Below are 15,238 nucleotides of genomic sequence, written 5' to 3'. Positions count from 1 at the left end.
ACCCCATTATATAATCTCAGTCCTCTGGTAATGAGTCCAATTTCAGTCCTTTTAGAATTCTGTGGCTGGCATATGTTTTTGGGTTTGGGGGTTTTTTTGTTGTTGTTGGTTGGTTTTGGTTGGTTTTTTTTTTTTTTTTGGGCTGGCACATTTTCCCCTCAAACATCAGTTAAACATCAGTCAAACATTTCTCTGGAATGAAAAAATCTGAAGTGTTCTTGGGTTAAAAATGGCCACCTCGGGTCCACAATGACTGTGGCAGAGCAGCAACTGCAAAGTAGAAACCAGGTGGAAGAGAGAGGATGAGAGGTGGAGTGATTGTCTTGTGCTTAATTGAATCCTGGCCATTCTAACGCTCCAAAAAGTGGGACAACTAAACTGACGGTGGAGTAATTAAAAATTGAGGAAGCCCCATGGACCAAGCAGCCAGCATCCTGTCTAAATCCTGAACTTTTTCTTTGAAATGGTTTTCCTGGGTGCTGTCAGTTCTGGAGTCCTCTAGAAATGGTTTCACATCATTTGAAGGCACGACTGTGAAAAGCATAACAGGAACAAAAAAGGTGACTATAATGTTATGTACCCTAACAAATAATGGTGATCCTCCTGCCCAGGGAATTACTTTGTCCAAGAATGGAATATAATTTTAAAGGTAAGAGCCAGCTGCTGAAATACAGAACAGTGTTTTTAAGTCCTGTGTTACATGAGAAGGTCCAGTGTGATCAGTAGGTTTCTGCCTCTTCCTGGGTTTTGTGCTGTCAGTGCACGTGGTTTGTTCAGCAGAAATTCATGACTGAAGGCCACTGGTGTTTAACTGGTCATGGAAAAGGGAAGAAATGGAAGTTTTAGAACTGCGGGTCAAAGACAGAGCAAAGGAACCACTTTCCAGGTGTATGGGACAACACTCCTGCCCCAGGCACACAGATTGGTGAGGAATTCTGCCCTGGGTGACTTATCCTTCCCTTCCCTGCCCCAGACCCCAGCATGTGGTGTTGCTGCTCACACAGCTCATCCTGGGCTGCTCCTTCTGCTGTCAGTTTATGGCCCTTCCATTCATGAATTTGCCTCGTAAAGCTCAGTGGTCTGTGCTGTCACAAGACCATCAGGTGCCAGCCAAGTGCTGCTCTTCCACCCAGTTAAGCACTGTCTGGGCACTGGAAGTTCTGTTAATTCTCCTGCCCAGAGAGGGAGCAAAGGTAAGAGCCTGGCAGGGATCGAATCCTTCCGTTCCAAGATGTTCTTGAGGTGCTTTTGGCAACCACTGTAAACTATTATGTGTTGTGAAATTAGTCATGTCAAGATAATGACACCTGAGGCTTCTCTTGCATTGGTCAGTCATGCTGAAAGACTGTTCTTTTGGCTGCTCAGATTTGTTGATGTGAGGTGATTCCCAGGTGCTCACATCCTCCAAAGGGGCTGACCTGAAATCCAGCATGGACAGGCCAAGAGTTTCACTTTCCTGAGGGTTTGAAATCCTTGTGTTTCCGAGCAGGTCACGCTTTCTTTGGCTGTGCTTACAAATACATGTACTCGTGAATCTGATACCAAGATTTATGAGGGTGGCACCTGAGTAAGAGCTGCAGTTCAGAGATAAAGCCTGATATTTATCTGCAAGTTCTTAAGAGGATGTTGAAAATCTTGACAAATCCGAGATAAGTGAAGGGAGAAATCAGATTTAATGACACCTACACGGAATGGCAAAATGCTTCTGAGGGAAGAAATTGCTTCGTGTCTCCTGAAGTTATTGTCAAGGTTGCCAAGCCAATTACGTGTGGAGAAAAGTCTTCTCAAAGAGAATAAGAAGGAAAAAAAAAATAATTCACAACAGAAGTCTGCCTGTGATGGGGAGGGGGAAAAAGGCAGGTGACACACAGTGATCAGGGGGCTTTGGGGCAGAAGATTTTGTTGTTGTCACAGCTGAAGTTGCAGCAGGAACAACTCAGTTGAGCTCAGTGTCAACAGCCAGGTTCAGTGCCCGTGTTGCTGCTCTAAAACAACTCCAGGTTAACTTTAAGCCTGGTTTTTCTTCAGTGCCTCTCCATTGCTATGATTCCCAGGGTTCTCCTGTGTCTTTACAGCCCATGATGTGTGAGAGAGAGCCAGAATCTTTCCTCTGAGCACCCCAAACTGGGCAAATGGGAGTAGATGAAGTGTGAGCAGAGCCTGCCCCGTGTGTGACCACAGTGCTATCGGGTTTGCTGTCTGCTGAGCAGCATTAACAGACCTCTGAGCTATTCAGAGCTGGGGCTGCTAAATCAACAGCCTGATTCCTGTTTGTCACCACTTGTGACTTTCACAGCGTGGCTCCAGTCCCCCCAGCACTCAGCACTGCCCTGCTGAAAGGGGAGAACCATCAGACTGTCTGACTCTGAGCACTGGTGGCTGTCATCCTGCTTTTTCACTGCTGGGTTATTAGAAATGGTGACTAATATTAGCCCTGAGGGACCCACATATTTTATTGTGCCGTAAAAAGGAGCATTTTAAAGAACTGTTCAGCTGTGGGGTGGTGGTTTCAGTGGCAGACAGTCCCAGTAGCCGTGTCCTTCCCAGCAAAAGTCCCTGTGTTTTCCCAAGCCTGTTGCTTTTGGCAGAGTTCCTTCCTCCCGGCTCCGAAGTTGATGCTTTTGTTGTCAAAATTTTGTTGTGTCTTCAAGGCTTAGAGAGCACCTCGGGAAAGCCCAGGAAGTCTCAGATCCAGTGCTAACTCTCAATATATCTCCTGGCCAGTAAATAAGCTCGTTTGTCTGTGTGACTGTCAGTTTGTTGAATTTTAACTGTAGTTGTTTATAAACTTGGGTTTAGCAAACTGGTGCAAGTTTACAGGTTGTGAAGTTTCTCAGTGTCTTGATAATTCCACAGTTGTCATGAAAACAGCAGTGCAGGACGTGCAGCATCCCAGGATTTTCAGTGGGAGCCCTGAGGGAAGGATTTGGGATCTAGAGCCTTTCAGGAATCAAAGTGCACATAATTATTCTTCGTGGTGCAACTGGAGGCCGGAGTGACTTTTTCCCCCCTTGATTTCTCCACAGATTTTGGCTTTGGGAATTTCTATAAGAGTGGTGAACCTCTGACAACGTGGTGTGGGAGCCCCCCCTATGCAGCCCCAGAAGTCTTTGAAGGCCAGCAGTACGAGGGACCCCAGCTGGATATCTGGGTATCATTATCCTTTTTTTTTTTCTTTTAACTGGATTTAAGTCAACTTTTAGAAAGCTGGAACAAAGGAATCATCTTTGGATTTTTTTACATATTTTTTTTTTAAGCTGCAGACCAGCTGTTTCTCTTCAGGTTTATTTCTTGAGTGTCACAAAATGCTTCTTAGCACTGAGTGGAATTGAGTTTGCCTGTCCAGGTGGCTGTTAAATGGGCATTGCAGGTGGGTGTCAGCCCACTGAGGAAAAGCTCCTCCAAAAGCTCCCTGAGTGAATGAGGGAACTTTGCTTTTTTTTTTTTCAGTGCATTTAGTATTTTCTGTGTTAAGTGGGAATTGAACTTGGAAGTCCTTGAGGAGGTTAAAGGGACTCTCAGGCCCTGAGACACAGGAGAGGTGACTCTTTGCTTTGCTCTTGGAGCTGGAAACAAGAAGGTTTGTGCCACAAGTGTCTTTACTGCAGCAGCTGCCTGGTTTTGAGTTGGTGTCTCCATGTGTGTCATCCTGATTGGAGAGGACAGAGAGGGCAATCCCTGCTCCTGTGCAACAGAAGAGGGACTGAAACCAACTGCAGGAGTTCTGTGCACCCTTCAGAACCTACTTTTCATTCCTAATTTGGTTTTGTTTGGGGCTTTTTTTCGTTTTTTATTTTACTTTTCTGGCACTTGGGACGACTGATCCGTATCTCAGAGGGAGCCCAGGCAGCACCTCAGGTTTGCAGGGAGGGCACTGCCCACAGCATCACACAGGCCCTGGCATTTGGGCAGCACAAACAGGGCACTTGGTGGAAAGTCACCTTTTGGCTGCTGATCTGATTTCACCTAATTGCACTGACAGATAAAAGCCGTGCTTTTAGGGTACGTGTGTTTGTCTGTGTGCTTGTATCTCTGTGTATACCTAGAGAGAGATGGATTTTAGAAAGGCTCCAGCCTTTCTGGACCTTTAGCAACGGGTAAACACAGAGCAGACGTCAGCCAGGCACTGTTTGAACATCAGAAGGGAATCTCTGAACTTTGGTAAATATTCCTTCTATATGTAAGTTCTTAAATCATTAACAGAATCTGGCTGCCCACAAGAGAAGTGGATAAAATCGTCATCATCCTCCTCCTCACTTCTGTCCTGAGTTCAGGATTCTCTGTCTCTTCACAGCAGTTCTGCTGAAGGTGCTGAGCTTGCAGGAGGGATGGAACAACCCCCAGTTCAGTTTTTGGCAGGTTGAGGAAGGGACTTTCTAATATATATATATATATATTTAATTTTAAAAATCTCTATGCCACTTGCAAAGTTTTAAGGTGAATTACCTGCTTTTTTTTCCCCCTTGAGAAATCCAGTCTGTGCCAGTTGACTGGCACGAGGCTCTGCTGTGGTTATCTCTTGTAGTGGTTATTTTGGCATATCCTGCAAGGCCCTTTCCATTGGCAGTGCCAGTTGACCTGCACACTTGCAGGAATAGACTTGAGAACTGACCTGAATATTCTGAATATTCCCTCTCTCTTCCAGAGCATGGGGGTGGTGCTCTACGTGCTGGTGTGTGGAGCTTTACCTTTTGATGGACCAACCCTCCCCATCCTGAGGCAAAGAGTTCTGGAAGGAAGGTTCAGGATCCCCTATTTTATGTCAGAAGGTAACTGTGTGTCCTCTCACACTCTCGAATAAATCCCAGGACAACCTGTGTTGTGTTGTGGTGCAGCTGCACACGTGGGGCTGTGCCTCTAGCTGGCCACACTGTGCATTTAAAGAAGCTAAGGGGCTTTTCTCCTTCTTAATGTGACTTTCACTCTTGTTCTGAGAGGTTGTTTGAGCCCTCAGGAGCTGTGGTGGGCAGCAGTGAGGCAGCTCCTGTTGGCATCTCTAGTGCTGGGTCTCGGGTGCCACTGAGCAATCCTTTCCTAACTCTGGTAATTCTTCTTTTCCCAAGAGTGTGAGCACCTCATTAGAAGAATGCTGGTCCTGGACCCCTCCAAAAGGTTGACTATTGCTCAGATTAAGGAGCACAAGTGGATGCTTGTAGAAGTTCCTGCCCAGAGGCCAATTCTCTACCCACCAGGAGAGGAGAACGAGCCTTCCCTCGGGGAGTACAACGAGCAGGTCCTGAGGCTGATGCACAGCCTTGGCATAGACCAGCAGAAAACTGTGGAGGTAAAATACCCCCAGAGGGCTATTTCCTGAGTGGGGTCGGACAAATCATTAACTTGGCAACTGGAGAGAGAGGAGGGGAAATTGGAATTGGAAGCAAATTAATTTTGAGGTTTTAAGAGGGTGGTAAATGAAAATCCAAAAGGAGCATGGAAGCAGAAAGCAGCTGAATGTCTCTGCCCTATCCCAAGTCGTGCTTGCTACCAAACATAAGTGCCAAGACTCCCCGTGGAGTTAACACAATCATTTCCTTTAGGATGGTTGATCGTGGAAGAGCTCAGTCCTTTCTCCAGGCTCAGCTCTGTGAAGGCTCAGAGTGGCACCTGAATGGTGGCTACAGGTCCTGCTGCAGCCCAGAATGTGTCACTGAACTAAACTCTGCTTTGAAACCTTCCTAGTTCAGAACAACTCCGCTTACCCACCCCACTGCCTCTTAAACATCCCCCCCAGCGATTCTTTCTTTCTTTCCCCTGGTCTTGCAGAACATACAAAAAACAAGTCTTTGGCTACCCCCACCTCACTCATGTGCCTCTCTTTTTCAGTCCCTGCAGAACAAGAGCTACAACCACTTTGCTGCCATCTATTACCTGCTGGTGGAGAGGCTCAAGTCCCACCGGAGCAGCTTCCCGGTGGAGCAGAGGGTGGACGCGCGGCAGCGCCGGCCCAGCACCATCGCCGAGCAGACCGTGGCCAAGGTGAGGGGGGCCCCGAAGGCATCATCAGTCCCTTGCAAAAAAACCTGCATTTCACCTGGAATCCGCTGCTGGCTTTCTGATGTCTGCAGTGTGTGGTTTCATTCTTTGGGTTTGGCTCTGCTGGGCACCCGCGTGGTTCCACCTCAGACCCCACTTCTCTTTATTCGTCGTATTTGCTTCCGTTCTTCGTGAATGTCAAACCTTCTGCTGGCAAACCACGGGTTAAAGAGTTAGAGGAACACCAGTTCTGGAGGCTGTGCAACACTTGGAGTATCTTTAATGTGATTACCAAAGGAGCTGTTGAGTTTATGGAGGGCTGTGTTAGCATGGGGGCTAAAAGCATGCAGGCTCCACTTAGTGTTATAAACACAGTCACTCTAAAGGGACCTGTTGAAAATAAAATCACTTTCTCCCCTGCTGTTCTCTAGCTGTGCTTTCTGTCTCCCCTGAAATGAAGCCTGGCAAGGAATAGTAAAGAGGAGCCCAAAAGAACACATCAGGTTAAGATGCCAATTCATTGTAGTATCTTAAGTACCTGATAAAAATGTCATTATCTTGAGCCACTTAATGGCTGAAGACTGAGAGATTTGTTCCTAAATGATGTAATTTCTTTTTAAGATTTGCACTGCTTTTTCCTCCAGCAGGAGCCCAGTTTCCTCTGTGTGCACAGAGCCAACGTGGTGACTAATTGATTTAAGTCTTGAGGATGTCATGTGTATTTTATCAAGAGCAGTTCTGGGGGCTCTTTACATCTGGTGCCACCAGCATGGCTGTCCACTTAGTCCCCTCCTAATGACACTGCCTGATTCAGCACAGGCTCTGAGGCTGCTCAGTCTGCTTCTTCCAGAAGGAAAGGTCCAGTTTGTCCCGATAATTGAGATTTTTTTTTTTTAAATTTTTTTTTTGACATGTTCTTTTGTTTCATTGAGATACACAGGCATTGTACAGCTCCTCTGTTAATGCATAACTGGAACCATGAAAGACTTGGCTTAAGATGACTCAGGCTTAGTGTGGTCTCAAGTAAATACTCTCTCAAGTTCCCAGCCCCCTGGGTCCTGTGCTGCTGCTGGAGGGAGCAACTGCCCAGATTCCACTTCCACTTCCAAGAGAAATCACAGCCACGCTGCTCCTTTTTTTTTGCTTCAGGCAGCAAGACACTTATTTGGGTTTGGAGTCTGTCGAGGTGAAAGCCAAACAGCCCCAGCTATGAAAACACAGGTCCAGGAGCAGCAGCGGGGCTGACAAAGGTTGAACCAACCATTTCCTTGGATGGCAGCTCTGGTGATAGAAAGTCACAGCGTTCAAAAGCAAGTTATTAATTGTGAGGGGTATTAAAAGCAGGTGGAGCCGGAACAAGGGGGAAGAAAACACCTCCTGGAAGGTGTTGTCCTAAATTCCTGTACTTCAGAACCATGTCACCACTTCTGCTTCAGCCACAGCCTCGCAGTTGTCCCGAGGAGCAGGATAATTTGTTTTAACTCATGGTGGCACCACAGCTCCTGTGTAAGGCTGGTTGTTTCCTTTTGGACAGGCGAGTGGTGTGGGTACTGCACTCCAGGGAATGAAGGCTAAGGAACAGTGGAAAAATCACTGTTTTCCTCCTTTGGGCTATGCCTGCCTTCCCTGGGACACACCTCTCCCTCCAGCAGTGCTCCTATGAGAAAACATCTCCTGTCACACCCAGGCTGCTCTGTTCTTCCTCAGGCTGTTCCCTGCAGGAATCAGGGCGTGTTAGAAAAGTCACTGAAAGTCCCCCTGTGCTCATGGTTTGTACTGAATATAAAAGGGAACTTTTATAGCCCCAGAGGGTCCCAGGCACTGTCTGTGCTGCTGGAAGGTGCTCACCTTCCCAAAGCAGCTGCTGGGATGCCATGTGGGGGTTGTTTGTGTGGGTTTTGGGGTGGCAGTGCTTTATTTTGTAGTGTAAAGACTAAGGATGTCATTCCTCTGGAGTGAAGAAATAAATCTTGCACTTCTGCTTTGGCCATGGGCAACGTGCTGTGGGATTTTGTGACTTTGTGTGGTGTTCTCTACCCAAAACTGTTCCACTTTTTGAGCTCTTCACATCTTTCCCTTTAGGCCCAGGCTGTGGTACCCTCAGTGAACCTGCACTCACAGAATGCAAGGCTCTTGCAGTCCCCGGGTCTCCCCTCAGCCTCAGGAGCAGAAGCCTTTTCCTTCCCTCCATCCAACTGCCAGGGAGAGGCAGCATTTATGGAGGAGGAAAGAGTTGAGACACCAAAGGTACGGCTTGAAATCACCCTGTTGTTGCTTTTTTTGCTCATTAAGGCTAAAAAAGATTGTTGCCTTTTAAATTACTGCCTCAAAGCACAGCTAATGGTGTGCCTGTTTCCTTAAATTTTGAGTATTTAAGCATCAGACTTGTAGGTATTCCACATTCTTTCCCTACTTCTCTTCCATATAACTCTCCACAGCCGTGTCTTTTTTCATCCTTAATCTGCCTCTCGTGTTCTTTGCTTACATTCCAGTCTCACCACACTGTATTTGTAAAAGAAAAACCAACCTACAAAAGTGTGGGTTGTTTTTTTTTTTTCCCCCCATTTTCTTCTCAAATGTGTTTCAAGAGCCCTGAAGGCTCCTCATGTACAGCTTCTAATACAAAGGGGTAACTGCTGAGTATCTAAATAACCTACTCAGCTACTCATCCCAAAATTCAGACAAATGAGGACAGGAAGGTCCAATGGAACCTGAACCAGGAGCTTCTGTTGCCAGCAAAAGCAATTAAAATACCACGAACATAAAATCCCTTCTCTCTGTTCCAGTGTCACAGTAAGCCAGCAATAAGTTAAATTTTTGCTAATTTTTCCTGTGGAATGGTGAGTATCCAGCAGGACCCTTCTGACTGTCAAAACCCATTAGAACATTCCTGGAGCTGGGAATGCCTGCAGAACCCTCACTGGAGCTCCAGCTGGTGGGGTTTGTTTCCTGAGATCAGGCTGCAAGGAAGGCAGCAAAGAAGTGGAGTTAGCAGTCAGGAGGGGAAATGGCTTAAAATAATTACATTTATATGAAGTATGTTATTGTTCTCATAAAACTGTTGTTGTTCTCTCTCATATCACATCCCATTGTAACTTGAATTTCAGGGTATTTATTTTGCCTGGTGCCAGCTGGGGGGGGTGATTTCATGCTTGCCAGTTTGAAGCTTTTATTGCTCCCAGTTAGTTACCAGCACTGGGAGTGTGGCCCTGGTTCTCAGCACTGTTTTAACCCACCCCTTGTGTGGTCTCTTACAGCTGGAAAGCGAAAAAGCAGTTCAAAGACATTTGGAAATTACCATTTCAGACTTTATTTTGCATCCCCCTTTGCTTTACAGATGCAATTTGGCCAGAGTAGGTGAACAACTGGTGACTGCAGTGAGGTGTCAGATCACAAGTGACCTGGGAATATTCAGTGGTTTAAGTATTGTAGAACATGTCCTCCAAAGAATTCCAGGCTCTGATCCCTGTGCCATGATAAACTGCAGGGAGCCAACTGCCCATGTGGGATTGGTTCTCCCCTTCCTTTCCAGCACTTTTGCTGCCAGATCAGTCCAAGGCATTTGAATGGAAAAGTCACAAATGGAAAGTCAGGTGTGCAGGGAATTAAGCTCAGATTTAATCCAGCACGTTAAAGCAGAGGCAGCAGATCCAGGATTTTCCAGTGCAAGGATCATCGTTTTACTGCTGCTCAAACCATTTAGAGCTGTTTCTTGCTGCTGCTTTAAGATATTTCCCCACAGTGCTGCCCTATAACCTGCTCCAGGACCATTTGTTAACAGCCACTGTTGATGCAGTGAAACCTCTTTTCCAAACACACCTGTTTTCAAAATGCCTAAGAAATTGGAAGGAAATTCAGGAATGGCTCATCTACAGTTTTACACAGAAATCACCTGCAGCAGTGCCAGGTTTTATGCCAAAGGAATGTGTTGTCCTGTAAAACATGGATTTTTAATTACAGAAAAAACTTACTGCCCAGAACTGCAGGACATGGCAGCTTCAAACCCAAACAGGCTGCAAATGGTGAAGAATTAGTTAATGTACAGAAAGATTCCTGGCAAACTGATGTGGGGAATAAAACCAGAATTAAAATCCTAGGAATATTTTTTGGTTGGAAAGGTGCCTCTAAAGGCCCCTCAAGTCCAACCTCCTGCTAGAGGCAGCTCTGACTTCAAAGCTGGAGGAGGTTGGTTGAAGCTTTATCAAGCTGAGTGGATCCAAGGAGGGGGATTCCAAACTTCTCTAGGCAACCCGTGCTTGCAGGGGAACAACATTAATCAAATGCACTTCTGCTGGGAAGGGTGCATTTATGGAATTACTCCTGAGCACAGCCCTGCAAGAATGCTGCAGGATGGAACACAAGGCTGGCTTTTCCCAGAGTGTTTATCTGAGCATGATAAACGAGCACAGGAGGTATAGTAAGGGGGAACCAAAAGTTATTGTGCATTCCATAGATGTTTTATATTTGTGGCTAAACTGGTAAAGTGTTGAATAACTCCAAAAAAAACCAACAAACAAACAACCAAAAAACCTGAAACAAATGAACCCCCTAAACAAACAAATGAAACACCCCAAACCCAACAACAAACAAACAGAGAAACCGAAAACAAAACCCTGAAACAAACCATAAGCCCTGGAGAACATGATACAGTGGAAAGAAGAGTATTTAGACTTAGGGAGTGGAATATTAAGGGCACACCAGTGCTGGTCCTACATGGGGGACATTGTTGAGAATCGTGCCTGACAAACAAGTCTGAGTTGACTCAGAACATCGCAGAGAGGTTCACACATTTTAAACATCCCCCCCTGCCTTCAGCTCACACCCCAGGCAGGGATTTCCTGCCCTCTGTGCCCAAAACCAAGGTGTCCATGTCCTCCCTGTGCCACCCAGGTCAACGGCTGCCTGCTGGACCCCGTGCCCCCCGTGGTGATGAGGAAAGGATGCCAGTCCCTGCCCAGCAGCATGATGGAAACGTCCATTGATGAAGGGATAGAGACAGAAGGGGAGGCAGAGGATGACCCTGCCCAGGCATTTGCAGCCCTCCAAGCAGCTCGTGTTGGGAAGAGGCGTCACACCCTGGCAGAGGTCACCAACCAGCTGGTGATGGTGCCAGGCACAGGTACAGAGCTCAGCAAGGACATCTCAGGGCTCATTCCCTGCTCTCAGGGATCTGATAAACTGATAAATTGATGGGGAAAAACGTGGGGTTTTAAAGGTGGCGGGTGTAAGATACAAGTTCCGTGGGTTTGTTACTTGGCATTTGCTGGAAAGGCCAAAGAACAGCAAAACACCCCAAAAGCTGTTGTGGAGACAGTAAAGAATTAAAGCAGCAAATACACAGCTGGCTGAGCTCGTGTGCAAACCCAGCAGCCTGGCAAACTGGCTTGTTCTTTGGCACATAACTGAACGTCCCCAAATCCTTCATCCCCTGAAGATGTGCTGCCAGAGGACGGTGGGGAAACAGAAACCTCTGGATTCCCAGGTATTCCAAAACCCAGCAGGATGAATAAGCCTTGCAGGCTACAGCCTTGCCAGGATTATCTGGGGGGGGGGGAACAAGACCAACCCTGAGAACACTCTCCAAACAAGCCAGTGTGTCTGATTGCTGCAAAATCATGCAGTTACTTTATGAAGCTTGATTTTTTTTTTGACTGTTTCCTCTAAGATAGTCACTGCTGGCAGGAGTAGCTCGAGCCTGTGCTTTGTTAAATTAGTGCTGCACTTGCCTTTTATTCTGACTTGTGGTTTGTTGTTTTGTTGGGTTTTTTTCCACAGGGAAAGTGTATTCACTGGATGAGAACTCCTCCCTGGGCAGCATCGACTCTGAGTACGACATGGGATCCATCCAGAGGGACATGAAATTCCTGGGAGAGACCCCCTCCTTGAAGGAAATGGTGCTGAGCAACCAGCAGGCCCCTCGGATGACCCCCCCTTTCATCGGGCTGAGACCTGCCAACCCAGCCATGCAGGCCCTGAGCTCCCAAAAAAGGGAGGCCCACAACCGCTCCCCCGTCAGCTTCCGAGAGGGACGGAGGGCCTCCGACACCTCCCTCACACAAGGTAATCACAGCTGCTCCCAGAAATTAATTATAATTACACCTGGACACGGTAGGGAATGTCCTCCATGCACAGAAGCACCACTGTGGGACTTGGTTGCCCCTCATCTCATGTTTCAGTGCTCAGCGGACATGAATTAAACTGATTTTCTGATTAGGGGGTTTTTTTTTTGCTCGGCTCTTCTTCCCCCAGGAATTGTAGCATTCAGGCAGCACCTCCAGAACCTGGCACGAACCAAAGGAATCCTGGAACTGAACAAAGTCCAGCTGCTCTATGAACAGATGGGGTCAGAAGAGGAGCCTTCCCTGACATCAGCTGCCACCCAGCTGCAGGAGCTCATGAACAGCCCTGCACAGGTACTCAGGGCAGAAACCAAGCTCCACCTTTCAGGTGTGAATGTTTTGGGGCAGAGCAGGAGAGGATGAGGTGTTCTGGAGACCTGAGAGGAGCTCACTGACAGATAAGTTTCCCTATTCTCCTTTCCTGCAGGCTGGAGAACGAGCCTTTGCCATCCTGGTGCTGTCAGTGAGTGGCCCTTTCAGCTTCCCAAAACCCAACATCTTCCTCCTGCTTTTAGTCTGAAGGGTGTTGTAGATTTAACAAAGCCCAGCAACACCTTTCCTTGGTGGAGCTGGGCTGGTATAATTGCTAGAAGTGCAAAAGCCTGATTTGCACAGTGAAATGTTAAACACATTCCCAGGGAGTTGTTTCAGGTGGAACACGTCAGGCAATCAGGAATATGGTGACTGTGAAACCTCTGGGGGAGCTTTTCTGGGGAATTTTCTGGGGGAATCCTCAAAGAAAAAGGGTTAAAGCCTTTTCTGATCACGAAACCTGTTCCTGTTCTCTCTGCAGGAGGAAGCATCCCAGCAGCAGCAGCAGCAGGAGGCTTCCCCTGCTTTCCCTAATGGTGCACATCCCCCAGTGTTGTCCAGAAGGCAGAGCCTGGAAACACAGTACCTGAAACACAGGCTGCAGGTACCACCCCTGCCCTCCCCAAACTGCCCCCAGCTGCTGGTCCTGCCCAGCACACCAACCCTGGGGCTCCCCTTAGTCAGGAAAATCAGTCTCAATCAGCAGAAAATGGCTGAACTGGAAATTATACTGTATTTTTCTTTTGTCAGACACTGACCCTGATTATGCAAAGAGTGTATTACTGCTGTTTTCCTACTCTGCTAGTGCATGGTAACTGCTAAGAATACATATTATTGGTGTAACACCTCATAAAGGTTGTGCATCAGCACCTGAGCAGCCACTTCCTAACCCCCCTTACAGTTCCACACCCTCCTTTATTTTCATATTGCTTTAGTTAAGAAAAACTTGATTTTTTCTTTCCCCCCTACAGTTTTTCAGCTTGCAGCTTCTCTTTCACTTGGGAAGAAATCCTTCTATGGGTTTTTATGCCACAGTCTCTCATGCAAAAATACTGTCTAAGGGTTAGAAGTCAATAAGCAGCACTTGTGCTGGGTTTAGGTAGAGGCTCCGTTGGCAGCTGGATGTTGCTCTGCCAGAAGGGCAGACAGTCTTTCTCTGGCTTTCTGGGCTAATGCATTAAATCAAATGCCATTAAAACCAGCCCTGCTTGCCTTGCAGAAGCCTACTCTGCTCTCAAAAGCTCCGAACACTTGCCAGCTCTACTGCAAAGAACTGCCCCGGAGTCTGGAACAGCAGCTACAGGAGCACAGGTAAGAACCTTTCCAACGATGCAGACAAGTCATTCCTGCCCTCAGGAGCAAGAAAAGAACTGGAACAATCTCTGCCCATTTAGAAATCATTTGAAAGAGGAAAGCTTCACTCCAAAACTTGTAGTAAGGACACGGTCCTTCTTTTAAAAGGGGGGATAACAGTCCTGCCCTGTCCTTACGGATTTCTGTGGCTAATCTTCAGCCCCCGGGTTCCCCAGGATAAAATACAATGCAATCTCATTCTTAGCAAAGGGAATTAAACCAGGCACGGGGTTGACTTAATGGCACGGGAAAAATTCAGTAGGTAATAGAGAAGGTGATCAAAAGGAGATCTTTGCCGAAGGGTGACAGCTCTGATGGGCTGGGAAGGGGAACGGGCGACATTGCCAAGGGATTTTTCCGTGTTACCCTTCCCTCCCTGCTGGGGCTGTGTGAGTGCCCAGCCTGCAGGACTGGTGCAGGCCCCTCAGGGTCTCCAAAGGCAGCCCTGTAACTGCGTTTTTCAGGCCCCTCAGGGTCTCCAAAGGCAGGGCTGTAACTGTGGTTTTGTGCCCCCCTGCTCCAGGTTGCACCAGAAGCGGCTCTTCCTGCAGAAGCAGTCCCAGCTCCAAGCCTACTTCAACCAGATGCAAATCGCCGAGAGCTCCTACCCGAGGTCAGCCCAGCTGCCCCTGCCCTGCCAGGAGGAGCCCCAGCAGCCCCAGCAGCAGCAGCAGCCGGCCCAGTTCAGCCTGCAGCAGCCCCTGAGCCCCGTGCTGGAGCCCTCCCAGGAACAGATGCAATACGACCCCTTCCTCAGCCAGTACCAGAAGGTCCCGCTGGACCCGCTGCCCTCCCAGCTCAGCAGCTCCTCCAGGCTGCCCTCACCCGTGCAGGTGCAGCAGCAGCCACCACAGCCCTTACAATATTCCTATCAGACTTGTGACTTGCCCGTGGTCCCCTCCTCCGAGCCAGACTACCCCGAGCAGTGCCAGTACCCCCTGGACCCGGCCCCCCAGAGCAGTGTAGCATTGCCTGACAGCCAGGGCAGCTCTGCCTCCCCCGAGCCCCAGCCCAGCTACGACCCCCTGACCCTGGCAGAGCTGCCTGGACTCTTTGATTGTGAAATGATGGAGACTGTAGACCCCCAGCACAGTGGCTACGTCCTGGTGAATTAGTGCCGCCGATGTGTGAGACGGGACAAATGGGAGAAGCATGTGAATTTTTTGGTTTTTTGTTTTTTGGTTTTTTTTTTTTTTTTTGGTTTTTTTTTTTTTGATTCCTACCCCAGAACTCGTGGTAATTTTTTTAAACCCTTGAATTAGCAGGGGAACTAAAAAAAAAAATCCACCTGGCTGGAGAAAAAAAAAAAAAAAAAGGAAAGAAAAAGCAGGAGGTGGCAAGAGGTGTTTGGCCACTGGCTCTTCTGGCAGTGGCAGGGGCTAGAGAACAGGTAGTGCAGCTTCATCTCACAGGGTCTGCATAGAAGGAGGCAAGAAAAGGTGAGTTTTAGAGGAAGGAAATAGTCCCTTCTAAAAAATTTG

At 47.7% G+C, this 15,238-nt stretch overlaps 1 protein-coding gene across 2 annotated transcripts in view; it reads left to right on the top strand.

Moving 5' to 3' along the window:
- Positions 1-15,001, top strand: part of SIK2 (salt inducible kinase 2) — a 32,865-nt gene extending 17,864 nt beyond the window's left edge. For both annotated transcript variants that reach the window (XM_032709518.1, XM_032709519.1), the window contains 11 exons: positions 3,027-3,151; positions 4,646-4,769; positions 5,064-5,284; positions 5,824-5,976; positions 8,056-8,220; positions 10,864-11,092; positions 11,749-12,033; positions 12,223-12,386; positions 12,886-13,008; positions 13,624-13,715; positions 14,281-15,001. In XM_032709518.1, the coding sequence (XP_032565409.1) occupies positions 3,027-3,151; positions 4,646-4,769; positions 5,064-5,284; positions 5,824-5,976; positions 8,056-8,220; positions 10,864-11,092; positions 11,749-12,033; positions 12,223-12,386; positions 12,886-13,008; positions 13,624-13,715; positions 14,281-14,872 (2,273 nt within the window). In that variant the 3' untranslated portion in view covers positions 14,873-15,001. The remainder of the gene's footprint in view (positions 1-3,026; positions 3,152-4,645; positions 4,770-5,063; positions 5,285-5,823; positions 5,977-8,055; positions 8,221-10,863; positions 11,093-11,748; positions 12,034-12,222; positions 12,387-12,885; positions 13,009-13,623; positions 13,716-14,280) is intronic.
- The last annotated feature ends 237 nt before the right edge of the window (positions 15,002-15,238 follow it).

This window comes from Chiroxiphia lanceolata, chromosome 23 (genome assembly GCF_009829145.1).
Source record: "Chiroxiphia lanceolata isolate bChiLan1 chromosome 23, bChiLan1.pri, whole genome shotgun sequence".
Lineage (NCBI taxonomy): Eukaryota > Metazoa > Chordata > Aves > Passeriformes > Pipridae > Chiroxiphia > Chiroxiphia lanceolata.
The sequence above is the reverse complement of the archived record's forward strand: the minus strand, read 5'-3'. Positions and strand labels throughout refer to the sequence as shown.